General features: G+C 35.8%; 2 protein-coding genes across 3 annotated transcripts in view; one reads left to right on the top strand and one right to left on the bottom strand.

Moving 5' to 3' along the window:
- LOC149538572 (5-formyltetrahydrofolate cyclo-ligase, mitochondrial-like) overlaps positions 1–15,770 on the bottom strand; it is a 46,342-nt gene that overhangs the window by 17,958 nt on the left and 12,614 nt on the right. The window lies entirely within an intron of this gene.
- Positions 9,359–14,441, top strand: LOC149538573 (uncharacterized). The gene is made up of 5 exons (XM_089800208.1): positions 9,359–9,797; positions 9,955–10,075; positions 10,901–11,039; positions 12,504–12,622; positions 14,394–14,441. The coding sequence occupies exons 1-5, from the start codon at positions 9,367–9,369 to the stop codon at positions 14,439–14,441; spliced, it is 858 nt and encodes a 285-aa protein (XP_089656334.1). The 5' UTR covers positions 9,359–9,366.

Genomic DNA, 15,770 nt, shown 5'->3' with positions numbered 1-15,770 from the left:
CCTTCCCAACAACAAATGGCACACATCCATTGGTGTAATGTCACATAACACCTTATCTTGGTACCCTCCAATGCGATTCTCACCTAGCATGGTTCCTCTACCAAAATTCACTCTCCATATTACAACCAATCAATCAAATATGATATAAATGCCTCATTCTTAACCCAAACTTTCCAACCATCTCCATTACACCAAGTTGTTAATGCTACTACTATCCATCAATACATCACATCATTTACAAACTACCCTACACATGGTCTGAAATAAACTTTTTCTTTGTGTTAGTTCACCGCTCCTATCACACCTTCAGCTCCAATTATCCTCGTACTCAAGGTCCCTCTTCAAAGTAGGTGAACCTTCATCATCAAATATGGCCCCTTTGTTATTTTTGTCTCCCTTTCCTTCACACCTGAATGCTTCGTGTCCTTCCTCACCACACCCAAAATAGGTTCCTTTAAAGGATTTAAGCCTTTCCTCTCACATATGCTTCTCTCTTGTTGGGAATATCCTCCATGCTCCCCTCAAGCATCCCAAGCATCTTTGCAATGAGCATTTTCTACTCTTTCATCTTTGCAATAGTTTCCATCATCATCTATACCCTTGTGATAGTTGTTGCAATCATCTCCCTCATAATCATGATAGTTTATAATCTATATCATCTTCTTTCTCTTTATTATAGGATCTTTGGCCTTAGCTTTTGCTATGGTACTAATTAGTGCTTCCTTAATCTTTTGCAGTAGTTCTCTTGTTGCCACATCTCACCCTACTACTCCAAATATCCTCTCTAATAGTTCTACATTTGTTCCAGCTTGTAGTTCAGCTTTCTCTTTGCAATGAGCACCAAGTAGTAGGCCACTTCTATTGTCTAGATATTTCACATACCCAACTCCTCTTTGATAAATTCCCTCAGCCCATTGATGCACTTTGCCACTTTCTCAACTCCCTCTTCATAATGCCTTAACCTGATTGTTGGCTTGTAATATTCCTTAGTGTTCTTTACAATCATGTTCCTCCATCACAAATTGTGCAGCTCCTTCAACAATTCCAATTAACAATTGGATGAAATAAATCAAACTTTCAACTTCCCCACCATCAAGTCCACTTTCTCATGGTTGGATTCCCTTTTTTGTTCCTCTCAAGTTGCATTTTTTTCCACCATATTGCCCTACGACCTTTCAACTCAATCTTCAAACAAATCATCCTATCTGAGTAAACAATGTCCTTATTCTCAAAATGTTCTAGATCAATGATCCAATCTATGAGATCCTTGAGATCCAAATTCCCAAAAATAGTTCAAGACGTCTACTATGGTCCTCTCACCAATGCCAATTGTACCATTCAACTTTTCCTCCTCATCTTCACCTACAAGGGCTACCTCTTGTTCTACCTCATCACTTTTCCTCAACCCTTGGGTTTGGTTCCTTTTGGAAGCCTTGTTCCACATATATTCAATCCTACATTGCCTTCACACTCTCATATATTACTTCTATTCTTCCTACAATATTCAATATTATTTGCCCTCTTGATGAGCAGATACATTTATAATAAGAGGGAAGATGAATCAATACAAGACAAACTTTTACTTCGTTGAAACTTGCAGCCATAACAATATCAATCACATAAGGTCCAACAATTATGCACACAAGAAAATAAGATTTTTGTGGAAATCTCTTTAGAGAGAAAACCACGACAAAATATTGCTTATTAAAACTCTTACAACCTTGCTAGCACCAACCCATAGGAGACACCAATCCTTTCTTAAGTAATTTGTATGCCCCAACTATCTAGTAACCCCAATCCCTACTTGTAGACTTTGTAGGCACCAACCAACAAGAGACAATAATCCCCAGAATTGAGCACCAGCTCAGAAAAAGACACTAATCTCTTCTTTTTGAGAAGCACCAATCTCCAACAAAAGTAGATTCCACCTACTTGTATGTTGCTTCTCAAATGGATGATGGGCAATTCAATCTCATTTATAGGAATCTTTTACTCATGCATGTCTTCAATGAATGATATTCAAATAACCCTCCTTCACTAAAATTTGCCTTGAAAAATCTTCTATTTTATCATTCCCCTGAAATTTGTAGATGTTTGTATGATGTACCTTCTACTCTCCACTCACAAGGTTCACCTCATTCATTTGCTCCAAGATGACATCACTTATTCCACTTGCTCGCATTCATAAACCTGCTTGTACCATATTCTATTTGCTAAACTCAGAATCTGCTCTTAATTTCTTCCAAGTCTTCTCGAAAATTCTTCATAAGTCAGCTCATAAATTCTTCATTAGTCTTCTCATAAAAGTCTTCATAAATCTTGTAACATATAAATCTATCTAACAGAACAATATCAAATAATGAACAATTCATGGGAAATTTTTTTTTTTTAAACTTTTAAACCTTAATAACAGAGGTAACCAGTACCATTTTCACATGAACATGAATAACTGAAAGTTTGTTTACTAACTACAAGAAATATATATTTTTTCTAGAATAACTAACACATGAAAGAGAATTTAACTATCAATGTTCCATTTCATTAAATCTGGAATAAAAGAAAGTTTACAAGTCCAAGCCCATACCCTGTCTTGGGACTGATACTATTGATTGAATTTGGACAAGCCCCTCCTTGGAAACATTATAGCCCCTTCCTTTTCAGGCAAAAATAGTAATAAGACTGAATATGATTATATACATACCTTTGAGTGCTCATTTATATTCCTTGTTCATCTCTTCCTTACAAAGAGTCTCCAACATAATTTTATATAATCTTTGTCTCCTCTCCGATATCTTCCCTACCAGATACATAATATAGACTAATACCTCCACTATTTATAATAATATTTGATCTCTTGTCTAATTTTATTAATATTATTACATACATATAACTCTCATTCCATATATATATATATATATATATATATATATAGAGAGAGAGAGAGAGAGAGAGAGAGAGAGAGAGAGAGCTGAGCTTGGCGATTTTGCAAGCCTAATTGAGCATGGCAAGTTTTGCTGACTTGGTTCATCAACTCGCCGAGTTTGGCCATGAATCGCCTAACTCAGCAAGTCACCAAAACTCACCAAAAATCACCTAAATCACTTGCAAAACTTGGTCGCACAGCTAAAAAAGTTTAAGAGTTTAAAACAAATAAATCTAAACATTTTTTTATTATTTTTTTTACATTTCTTTTTGTTATAACCCTAAAAGGCCATCTAAGTGCTTAGTATGGGAAGAAGAGAGGAAAAGTGAGAGAGAGGAAGAAGAAAGAGAAACCATAGGTTTGCAAACAGCAAGTAAGAAGAGCATCAAAGAGATCGCAAATCAATTTGGGGAGACCATAAGTTTGCATTGGGAGCATTAAGGAGTCAATAGAAACACTCGTCAACTCATTTGCAAGAGTTAAGTGTTAAACTTTGTGGATTGTGTTGATTTTATTTTGTATGTTAATGTATTCTTCATTGTTTGTTAATTTATTTCAGTTTTAACTTGTAAATCTTGAATGTTCTTTATTAAATTGCAAAGTGCGAAGTTGCAAACCCTACAATGTTTTTAGAACAAATTTGCAAAAATGTATTTATAATTTTCTCAAAAAATTGTAGGATTTGCTTTTTTTTTTTTACTAGTTTAACTTTATAATTTTGTAAAATTTTGAATTTTCTTATTGCAGGAGCCTTAAGATTCATTTTTCACAATGCCTATAAAGGATGAGGCTTGGAAATATACCGAGGAATTTCCAGGAAGACAAAAAAAATCAAACAAAATGTTTTTTTTTTAAAGATATAAATTATGGTGGCATCAATAGATTCAAATACCATATTGCCACTATACTTGGGCATGATATTACTATGTGAACTAAACAAACTGCTGAGGCAAAACATTTTTGTTATGTCTAATTTGAGACACATGAACAAGAGAAGGTAACTAGGAAGAGGCAACTTGAAGAGGTGCTATTGGCTTTCATCCTCTCACATCCACATCCACAGCTTGTGTTAGAGAGGGTTCTATTAGGCCTCCCCTTCATCCTAGTGCTAGTGCTAGTGCTAGTGCTAGTGCTAGTGCTAGTGCTCTTGATATTGGTCCTATTACATTTCATCCTAGAGTGCGGAAGTCAAGATTGGATAGGTAGTTTGTGCTACTCACTACTCGTGGTGCGCAACCCTCACTTGAGAGCATGGGTTGGAACAAGGAGATTCATGATGCTGCCAAAAACAGATTTCCAAATACTTCTCCGACATTCCATTTATTGCAGCCAAGTAATTAATTCTTTTTCATTTATTTGCTTTAAGTTTAAAATTAAATTTTTCAATTTATAGTTTGAATTTGAGACTTTGAAGTTCGAGTCTACTTGTCTAATCATAGATTCATAATAATTTATCATCTAATCATAATCTATTTGGACAGGTCTCCTTATTGGCAAGGAATGGTAATTGTCATAACTATATGCGATGCGAGGTTTAAAGCCCCTATTGATGTTGAGTTGAGAGGCCCCCTCTAAAATGAAATGGTTGAGAATATGAAACTTGAGCTAGAGGACCACTGAAAGGCATGGACCCAAAAGGGTTGCACCATCATAATTGATGGTTGGACAGATAGGAGAAATAGAACACTCCTAAATTTTGTTGTTTCCTGTAGAGGTGATTGATCATTCTACTTTCCTACATGAATGTGGTGCAGGTGTTGACAAATAATGCAACAAGTTATATTGTTGCAAGTAAACTTCAAGTTTTAAATTTTAACTTTTCAAGTTTTTGAAATTTGATGGAGAGAGATCTATAAATTTATTTGACGTTTTCTAAGTTTCTTAACATATGTAAATTTCTATAAAAACATCTACCAACATGGACAGGAGCAATGAACAAGACAAAAAACAAATATACAAACCGGCAATAAATTAATCGATCAGCACAATACAAAAGCAAGCACTCCCACATGACTAACAGAATTTCACAGCAGAAGCAGAAAACAAATAAGCCAAATCAAAACGGGGGTTTTCGTAATTCTTATTTCCAAAAATACCATTATCAGCACTTAAGTTTGAAAAAAAATTTGAAGGCATCATTTGTTCTTAACATGCAGCAATAAGCACAACAAAAGAAGCGATCAAGCATTAATAAGACAATAATTTTCATATTACAAATTAATCATATCAATCGATGGTTAAGGTTTTACAAAGTAAAGACTTCTCCCACGAATCGCCAGAGAGGTGCGGCTGGTTCCAATCTCCCTGCACTAAAGCTTTTGCATGCAGTTTGTAGTATCGACTATATGTTGTCATTTTCTGGCCACAACTCATCGTCCATTGCAGGGTCGAGGATTCGCCGCAATCTTCCTCGCATCCATCTATCCAAACAAACCTGCTTTCGCCTCTAAAACAAAAACACCATTACCTGATGATATTGTTACGTCTATCAACTCGGGAACAATAGAAAAGAAAATTTGGAATCCATATTCACATTAATAATTGAAAAGACATCATAAATCCATTGTCACAGGAAGGAGCAAAGGTGCACCTAAGTTTTTGGCATCAAAGAGATAGAGCAGAGTGGATAATGCATGCGAAGGAAAATGTGAAAAGTGCGATTAGCATTAACTAAAAGGTAGAGAGCTAATATTTGGTAATATCATACAACGATGGGGGAATCAACTGAAACAGTGCAAAATTGTCAAATGCAGCTCCAAGCTTTCAGAAATTCAAATGTGACAAAGAAACAAAAGCTTCGATCCAGGAGAAAAAGAGCGTAGAAATGCTCAAGCACCCTAGAGATCTCAACAATGCCCGCCTTCAGCAATCCCAATCACCGAAAAAACCAAACTTTTCTATTGTTGCTAAAAAGGCAAATGATGAACATGTGGAAAACCTAAGATATGCGAAACAAATGTTGCATTCTATAAATACAAAATACGTGGAAGTAATTTTCTTGGCAAAAAATATAGCCACGATATTATGCTACAGGAGCAGTTTTGAAACCCTCGCTAGGGCACAAACCAATAAATTTGAGCTTCAAGACAAGAATGCCAGTACTGATACAAAATACCTGTCTTCACACAGGAAAAAATTCCTCAAGCCACTTCAAAAGATCAATAAACATGAGAAGAAAGATCATATAGATCAAAGAAAGTTGCCATATAGAACTAAAAAAATAGAAAACAAAAACCAATCTTGCTACAGAGAAACTAAGGAAAGAGAAGAAAAAGTTACAATCATAAGCAATCACTTAACAGAGAACCAATGGTTTGAATGCGAGTCATTAGGATTGTTTGCGAATTGGAATAATTCAAACACAACAAAGTCTACGCTAGTAGAACGGTTAAAGGTAGGCTACGAGGGACATGTAAGTATACTCTCTCCGATTCTTTAGCATATTTACACTGTAATAATAAGCATATTAAAGATATTCTACTTCTTAATTCTCAATATTTTCTTAAAGCATATAGTGTTAACTTTTGAAAGTGGTACCCCAACTTTGATGAATCTCACATTAGAAAAATGTATAACCCAACCTCGATAATTATAAATAAGCTACCAGTTGAACTCAATCATATTCAAATATTAAAAAGAATTGGTAATTCTATACGTTTTTTTCTAGGTCTAGAACCTAGTTTTGCATAATCCAGAGATATTAAGATCCTAGTTAATATGAAAACTAAAATTCAGGAGTTAGATTCAATTAAAATTATTACCAATAGATCAATCTATAAATTACATCCTAGGACATACCAAAAACAAATTCAAGAAATAATGTTGTTTGATCAAGATTCAAGAAATAATGACTACAACATTTACTCAAATATGCAACCGACATCAAATATGAAAATTTTGTTTCTCAATAATAAAAAGCAAATAACATTAGAGAGTATATGTAAAGATACAAGGAAAGATGATTTTCAAATTTTAGGAGATCCAAATAATATAGGTAAGCACTTAGTAAGCACAATCCAAACTTGAGATTTAGAAATTGAAGGAGAGATAGTAGAGACAGATTTGAACCCAAGCCCTTAAATTAATTCTGTACAATATTGTATAGGTTCAAGCAAACAAGGAGAGGATTATTTTAAAAAGAAAAGTGGAAATGAAAATATTCACGATAACAAAATAAGTGGTTTAATAGAGAAGGAAAAGGAGTTAACTAAAAATAATAAATGGTGCTTAAATAATTCAAATATAGTAAATAAGATTAGTAGGTTGGAACAATGTGAAATATGTAAAAAAACAAAATCTATTTATCGAAGACATAAGAGATAACATCAGATTGCACAACAACCTGATGGAAGATATAATGTTGACACATAATAATATCTGCGATCAACTCATTCTATGGGATAAGGCTCACAATCCCCACATTAAAAAAAAGGATCAACTTCCTGATATTGACTTGAGGCTAAATCTAGAAATATCATCATTAGGGGGAAAAACTCGAGAAAGCCTAAAGACAGAAAATGAACAAAAAAACTCAAACCAAAATTCAAGGTTAGATAACCATTTTCATTCAAACCAAAAGAATAAAGAGAATAAGCCAAAGTCTCTAAAACAGAATTGAATAATAATTTTGAAAAGCTAATGGAGCCGAAAAATTCTTTTACAAATTAAGACCTCCATTTATAAGTTATAAGGATTATTGTATGAAAGAGCGATGAAGGCATACTTAACAATAGCAATTTTATGAAAATCACAGTGGAGTGTCACTATTAAATAATATCAGAAACAGTCACTTCAAATGGGTAGATTGAAACAAAGAATAGTGAACTCTTTTTGAGATGGAACTCTAATTGCTATATCACAGGAGGAAATTATTGATAAGTATTTAATGATTCCTAAACAGGTTGGAGATGAAATCTATAAAGTCCCCGTCTTTGGCCAGTCTGGGCGGTTGATAGAGTTAGCTCATCATAGCGACCCTCGTGAGCTGACAAAACGTTTTGGGGCCCTTAGTTATGGACTTATTATTTTTAGTAAGCCTATTTTTAGTAGTTGCTATTCTTGGTAGTGCAATGGGTGGCTTGGCAGTTGGTATTTTTAGTTATGTTCCCCGGGGACGCGTACCCGGCTTAAAACCCCCTGTTTCGGGGACGGGTATGGGATGTCCCCTAGCCGTCTCCAAATTCCCTTTTTTTGCAGGGGACGTCCCCGAAACTTGGGGACGTGGGGGGGACAAAAGGCCGTCCCCGGTACGGAAAGGGCGGGTACAGCCGGCCGTCCCCCTTTTTTGCAAGCTCAAAACATTAAAAAAAAACATTTGTTGTGTCTTTTTTGGTCGGCTAGTGGGCCCCACTCCTCCAAAAACCCTAAAATGTATATAACTCAACACATTTAAATTGTTTTAACCATTCTTTGGTTTTCATTTTATGTTGCAGCTGGCTGAAGTTTTCATTTTGCAACTAGAAGAGGTAATAGTTTTGCTTCCAAGAGCTTGACCAAGGGTTTGATCTTCTATTTCGTCCACCAAATAAGTATAAAACTCTTTGTGCTTTCATCTATCATTTTTTTAATAAATTTGTAGCTTGCAAAGTCTGATTTTATTTTATTTTTTCATTGTTTCAGCTCATATATCTATTCAATTGCATATTTAAACACAATGAGCAGCAGTGGGAGTACAAGTAGTAGTAGTAGTGAAGAAGAAAATGTAGAGGTTGATGTTGTTAGTAGTGACACTAGGCAAAAACCCAATCCTAAAGCTGATTTGTTTAAATGCCCTTCCGACATTATGAAGAATTTGCAAAAGGTCCTTTCAATAGGAAAAGACCTCTTCTCCAATATGTCACACCTAGGCCAAAAGATAAAAGAATTCGGGAGGGACTAGGGTGTGGGATTGTCATGTTTGTCTTGATGATTTTAGGGGCAGCTATACAAGAGTGAAGTCACTTTTTTTAGGTGTTACATGCCAAGGAGTCAAAGCTTGTCCTAACCTAACCAATGAACAAAAATTAGAATGTCAAAGATTGCACTTAGAGGCTGAAATGGAGGGGCAAAATTTGACAGTGACATCACCATCCATTCCCTCACAATCATCTAGACATATTTCATCCGCCATTGGTACTAGTGGCAGCCCTAGTGGGTCTAGAGGGAAGAGAAAGATAAGTAGTAGTGAGAAGGGCTCAGTGGAAAGTATGTTTAATGCACAGGCAAAGGAGAAGTGTGAGGCATCCATTGGTAGATTTTTTGTTGCTAATGGTATCCCATATAATGCAGCCTGTTCCACTTATTATAAACAAATGGTGAAAGATATTATGAGCATGAATTCCTCATTTGTGCCCCCCGGTGAGCATAAGCTACGAACCACTATCCTAGATGAAGAGTACTCAAAGGTTGCTTTATTATTTGAGGATATGAGATGCACTTGAGTTAGGACAAGCTGCTCTATTGTGATGGATGGGTGGACCAATGTTAGACATCGACCACTCATCAATATCATTGTCACATCCCCTGCTGGCTCTTATTTTTTGAGAGCCATAGATTGCTCAGGAAAGAAGAAGGATGCAGATTTTCAGTTCACCATTTTGCGAGATGCCATAGAGGAGATTGGGCCCTCTAATGTTGTACAGGTTATCACAGATTCTGCACCTGTGTGCAAATCAGCAGGTTTGATGATAGAGGGTGCTTATAGGCACATATTTTGGACCCCTTGTTGTGTTCATTCCTTGAACAATGCATTGAAGGACATAGGGAAGATTGAATGGGTGAAGCAAGCGATGCTAGAAGCTAGAGAAGTGCAAATGTTTATTTGCAACCACCACACTTCACTTGCTCTATTCAGGTCCTTCTCTAAGAAGGAGTTCCTCAAACCAGCCGAGACAAGGTATGTCAATTATAATTATAGTTTACTTTTAGTTTGTTTTAACTTTAAGTTATTTTAAAAAATTATTTATAAGTTTACTTACATGTGATGCTTTTTGTTTTAAATTTTAATCATTAATGTTTAAGTTTAAATTTTTAATTTTTAATTGTTGCTATAGGTATTGCACATATTTCATCTTGATGGAGAGGATGATTGAGGTGTATGAGGCCCTTCAATTGATGGTGGTGAATCCAGAGTGGGGACGATGGTCTCATTCGAAATCCACTGAAGGAAAAGCGGTGAGGAAAAGGATCCTTGATGAGAGTTGGTGGTCCACAATGAAGTAAGTTGTTGGTTTTTAAATTTACTATTAGTCTTTTGCTTGCTGATTTTCCTATTAATAATCTTAAAATTCTTAAAATTCTAATTCTGATTTTTTTTTTTTGTTGGCATTTTGATCTTGCAGATACATTTGCTCTGTCATAGCACCCATTGTTGATGTCATTAGATATCCTAATACTGATGCTCCTAGTTTAGGAGAGATCTATGAGACTATTGAGAGCATGTTGGGTAAGATGAAGAGAATTGTTGCGCCAAAGGATCCTACATTAGGCTTTTATGAGGAGCATATTAGGCCTATTGTGACGCGGAGTTGGAACATAATGAATACCCCGCTTCATATGGCAGCATTTGCTCTAAATCCCAAATGGTATGCACAGTTGGGTGGAAGGGGCCTCCCATGTGATGATCCTGAAATTTTGGATGGCTTCACAAAAGCAATTGATAAGATGTATTCAGCTCAAGATGCCTCTACTCTTCGTGCACAGTTCCTTGACTTCACCAACCTTCGTGGCCCAAACTTGGGTAAGCCACAAGCAAGGTTGGATAGAGTTGTTTTGGCACAAAGGGATCCTATTGGATGGTGGACTTGGCATGGGAGAGATACACCTGAGTTAAAGATACTTGCCGGTCGCCTCCCTTCACAGGTTGTTAGTTCTTCAGCTGCAGAGAGGAACTGGTCCACATATTCATATATCCACTCTATCAAGAGGAATAGACTTACCTCTAAAAGAGCGGAGAAGCTAGTGACAGTGCATCATGCTCTTCGACTTGCCGATCACCAGACTCCAGAGTATAGGCAGACACCAGCTTTGCGATGGGATGTTGAGCCTGAGGATGTGGCCCAGATAGATGAGGATGACATAGCACCAGGACTGATTGGGGTTCCATTAGATGAGACTACGCTTCCTATGGAGGATGACAGTGAGGAGGATTTTGATTTTGATGCCATGGATTAGTAGAGGCAGAATAAGACCAGCAGTCTGCTTCATTTTCTATGTTTTGCTTTTTATGTTGAACATGAACATGATTATGATACATTGATTATATGATACTTATTATTTTATGGCAGCCTATAGCTTTGGGCATATTTTGATTTTGATTTTCAGATTTATGATTTATCATGCTTATCATTATGAGTCTTATGATATTGACAATGGTTAATAACTTAATGTTCATTGTTCAGTGTTCTCTGATATTGTATTGATATGCATTTTGAGAATTGGATACTAAAATACTAAATAGTAAAATACTAAAATCGGATATTATTCCATAGATGGCATTCAAATGTTGTATGTTATGGTTCTATAATGTTTAAATGACATGCTTTGTGCTTAGTTTCATATGAATGACATGTATATTTACAAATTTCAATGTATCTACTATATTTTAAAATTTTCCTATATATATAGCCGTCCCCGTCCCCCCCCCCCGTCCCCAAAATCGCCAAAAAAATTTGCCGTCCCGGAAACCCGTCCGACCGTCCCCCGCCGTCCCCGTATCGGAAACTTGGGGGAACATAGATTTTTAGTAGTTGTTATTGATCAAGCTAATAATTGCATGAGCTCTTATTTATTTATTATTCATTGAGTTGCATTATTATAATAATGTTTATATTATTATAATAATGACTTTTAGAGATATTTCTAAAACGAAAGTTTGATAGTTTCTAGTGTTGAGTTCTTTTGGGAAACTTCCACGTTTTCTAAAATGGAGTTTTATGAAAAGTTTTGCCAACGAAAGCTTATAAATGAGAGCTCATTTCATTGGGAAAAGCACGCTTGATTATATATTTGATTTTGTGCCTTTGTGGTTCTTTCTGGGTTCTCCACTATATGCCCTTGCTGATGTATAAGGGTAAGTCTGAGAAGTTTTCTTGGCAATTGTGTTGAAATATACAATTGGCCAACATTCTCCTACTATATTTTCTATAGCTAAGGAGAACAATCTTTATTATTATATTATTTCATCTTCTAATCTGGCTGAGGGCTTGAGTAGTTTCTAAGGCTTCCTGAAGATCGTATATTTTACAGGCTACTGCTGAGGTATAGTAGAATTGGGATTGGAGACTGGTGAATTAATTTGGTGTCTTCGATTATTGTTATCATTGTTCCTTGAAGATAATTGTTCTAAGATTTAATTCTATCTGTATATTGTTGCTGGGAGACACCTTTGTTTGGAATATTACTTGCAATTCTACCTGCATACCTTAAGTGTTCGATCTGCATTTGTGAGGGTGGCTGATTGACTTATTTATCTCTGCTGATATTGTTGCCTAGAAGGTCATCGGATTCTGAATAATTTCTAATGCTAAAGTCCTGTTCTTGGCATATAATTGTTCATGGTTTCTGAGTATCATTTGTGACTTCATTCACGTGAGCTGTCCAGTCCCAGTTATCATCCACGTGAAACAGTCCAGACCAGTTATCATCTCACGTGAGCAGTCCAGGTGTATCAAGGAGGACCTGCAGTTCGCTAGTTGTGTTCCGGATTGCAAGAGCAGATCGGTTTCCAATATTGATCATCAGTGATTTGCTATTAAGGCCTTTGGTATACACGTGGAGCTGAGTTCTGAGAATCATAACCAGATCACAGCCATTATATGAACCATGGTTGGTATTTTTCCAAGAGCTGTAGGCTATCTAGAAGCAACAACATTCATTTAGAGGGCAGCGTTAGGGAGCAAAGAGGCTTGTTTTGACCTGGAAGTGCCTATGTTCCACGATTACATGCATTGACAGCAAGTTATATTCAGCTTCTGAGAGATGTTATCCATTTAAGGGCTCCATCATACTTGTGTTAACTTTCCAGCATAATAGCTTTCATGCCAAGTGTTTGACAAATGTCAAACTCATAAATTAGTGGGAAGAAGTTGCTTTTAAGTAGATATAGCCACTCAGGGTTTTTACAAAATCAAAATGGAAATGTATAAAAGTGAAGATAGTAAAGGTACAGGCAATGAGTTTCCTATAATTAATACAGATTCCATGCAGTCAAGGATGCCATTATCACTACACTTAAACTGGAAGGCTACAGATGACCACTGATATTTCTATTGACAGAGATATTGAGGATTAGCCACTTGCGCATGAAATCAAAGGAGGAAAACATATGTCAATTATCTGAGGAAAGTAGAAACTTTGAATAGAAAATGATCATAGAGTTTCAAATTGCAAGTTCAAATGTTATTGAATACCAAACGCCCTATGTAGATTCATGGGCATCACAATCCCCATATATGTAGCCAAATGTGGAAATGAATATCTTGGCTCTATGTGACAGGGTTATGCCATTTTGATAACTGATTATTACTATTGACAGATGGGCAACACACTGATCATCAAAACTTTTTCTTGCGCCTTGGAGAGGTTGCGGAAGCATTGTATATATGCAAAGAACTTGGTTGATGGATGAACATGATAGCCTTGTACATTGAATCGATGAGCACGGCCAACACGCACAAGTATGCACATGGAGCGAAGACAGTATGATGTTGAATTTAATATGGCTTATGCAGGTGCAACTATGAATCTGTTTTCTTCAGCATAGCGTAAAGATTAAACCAACAATTTGAGCCGAAGAATACTACAATCCAACCATTGGGAAGAGACTGTAGAGATGTAGAGGTGTGCACTGGAAAGCAATTACCGCTAGAGACAGCATTGTTTTTAATATAAAATTGATACTTGACATGGGAGATATGCCAAAAGGCTCTAGAGTGGTTATTTGGCACAAAGCGGATCGATTATTGTGACTAAAAGGCAGCGATAAATATAAATTTATCCCTGGTTGTGAGACATATCGTGAATATAAATAGAGACACAAAGGAAAGTTGCACTTCCATGCTGGGTGTAGCAACGTTGGTGATGAAGAATTTGCACCTGAGCTATTTGCGACATGAAAATCAGGTTTTAACGATTACCAACTTGAATTCATATCAGAACAAACTATTGCATATGTCTAAAAGAATCAAATTCTAGACCAAATACAATTATCAGTTTTGCTTTTGTGCCAAGTCATTGATGGAGTTCGCTTGATTGAAAATGGTTTCAATAATGTAAGTGATATAGATTATTAATATGGAAAGCATCTATTGGAATCCGGTGAAATGTGTTTGGCAAGTCATACTCACAATTGCCATGGAGAGTCTCATTGAGTATCTTTCAAGTGCGGTGGTATAAATCTTTATCACCCTCTTCCTATAATGGCTCATGAGCAAGGAATTCATCCTTCGATGATTATGTATTCATATCTAACAGCTTTTTGTGTTTGATGCAGGTATACAGGATTCTCGATTGGAAGGAGGAGCAGCTTATACATCCATAATCGAATCTTATGCTTTCATGATGATATGATCTATAGTACCAAGAGCCATCCTCTGAATCTTAGACGATGTAATAAATATGCTATGATTATCATAGTTTGCAAACCAAGAAAATGATCGGTTATGATATTTGTTATATAATTAAAGAAATCAAAACCAATTATTTATGTTTCGAATGTAATGAAGGGGTGTGTTGGTTTGCTCACACCCTTTTGGTTTCTATAAAAGGGATATGCGAAAATGCACAAGAGGCACAATTCATATACAATATTTTTAATTTCTGGCATTCTCAAGTTTTTAAGCACTTGTGATATATAAATTTCTCATTAGCAAAGATCAAACGATTGAACAAAGCTGGTGGATTTTGGAAAATTGGGCAAAAAAATTATATGATATTGGGATTGAATTGCAACGAATAGAGCGTTATCATTGAGTGTCTTCATTGCAATCTATTTCAAGCATATCGATAAGGAATTTTATTTTGTTTACTTGCAAGGTTTTAGAAGTTAGATATAATATAATTATGTCCTTTATGATCAGTTTCTATTTTCTGTAAGTGATTTAACACTGGATGAGTGGATTGAGTCATCTATAGCTTTTCAAACTTGATAATCACAAATATCATGAAATATTGAATTGCTTTCGTATTTGTGTCTATTTTGTCTCCGTGTGAGTTAACAACAATAAAGACTAGTTTGAAAATGTGTAAATGTAGTTGATTCGTCACATCTTGGCAATTGAATTATTTATAGTTTAATATATTAAATTTCATAAAGTTGTACATTGAGATTTAAGATATTGACTCTAATACCCTTTTCAATTTCTAGCACTGGTCATTAAATTGCTTATAATTCCTAATTCATATGCTGGCAAACATTCTGTATCTTTCTATTGAAAGTTGATATATTCACTTGATTTTAAATCCATTCCATCTTTTCTTTTCAAGAACACTTATATTTGTATAATCGTTAACTTTGTTCTTAACTCAAAACTTACCAGTTGAAAGTAATCATATTTCGAAGTCATCATTCAAGTTATACCTGTTTGAGCAAGGTAAAAGTTTCCTAAAATCTCTTGCCATTCTTGGAGACTCTTGTTGCATTTAAACCTATCTGCTTTATGTAATCTTGGATTCAAGTGATTGGTTTAGGATCAGGTGCACCCGCCTTGGCCTTGCAGAGCCAGAAGCACAGGGAGCTCAAATTACATTATTCAGTTTCGTCAAGTTGGCCACAACCGGTTGGATATCCCAGCATCAAGTTGGCAAGACTCGTAGGATTCCAATCTGCGGTTTTGGGAACCAACAAAGCCAAGAGTGAATAAGGCTCTAG

The sequence above is a fragment of the Cupressus sempervirens genome, chromosome 9 (assembly GCF_028749045.1).
Source record: "Cupressus sempervirens isolate cs-2001-9-10 chromosome 9, ASM2874904v1, whole genome shotgun sequence".
NCBI classification, from domain to species: Eukaryota; Viridiplantae; Streptophyta; class Pinopsida; order Cupressales; family Cupressaceae; genus Cupressus; species Cupressus sempervirens.
This window is presented reverse-complemented; position numbering and strand designations above follow the sequence as displayed.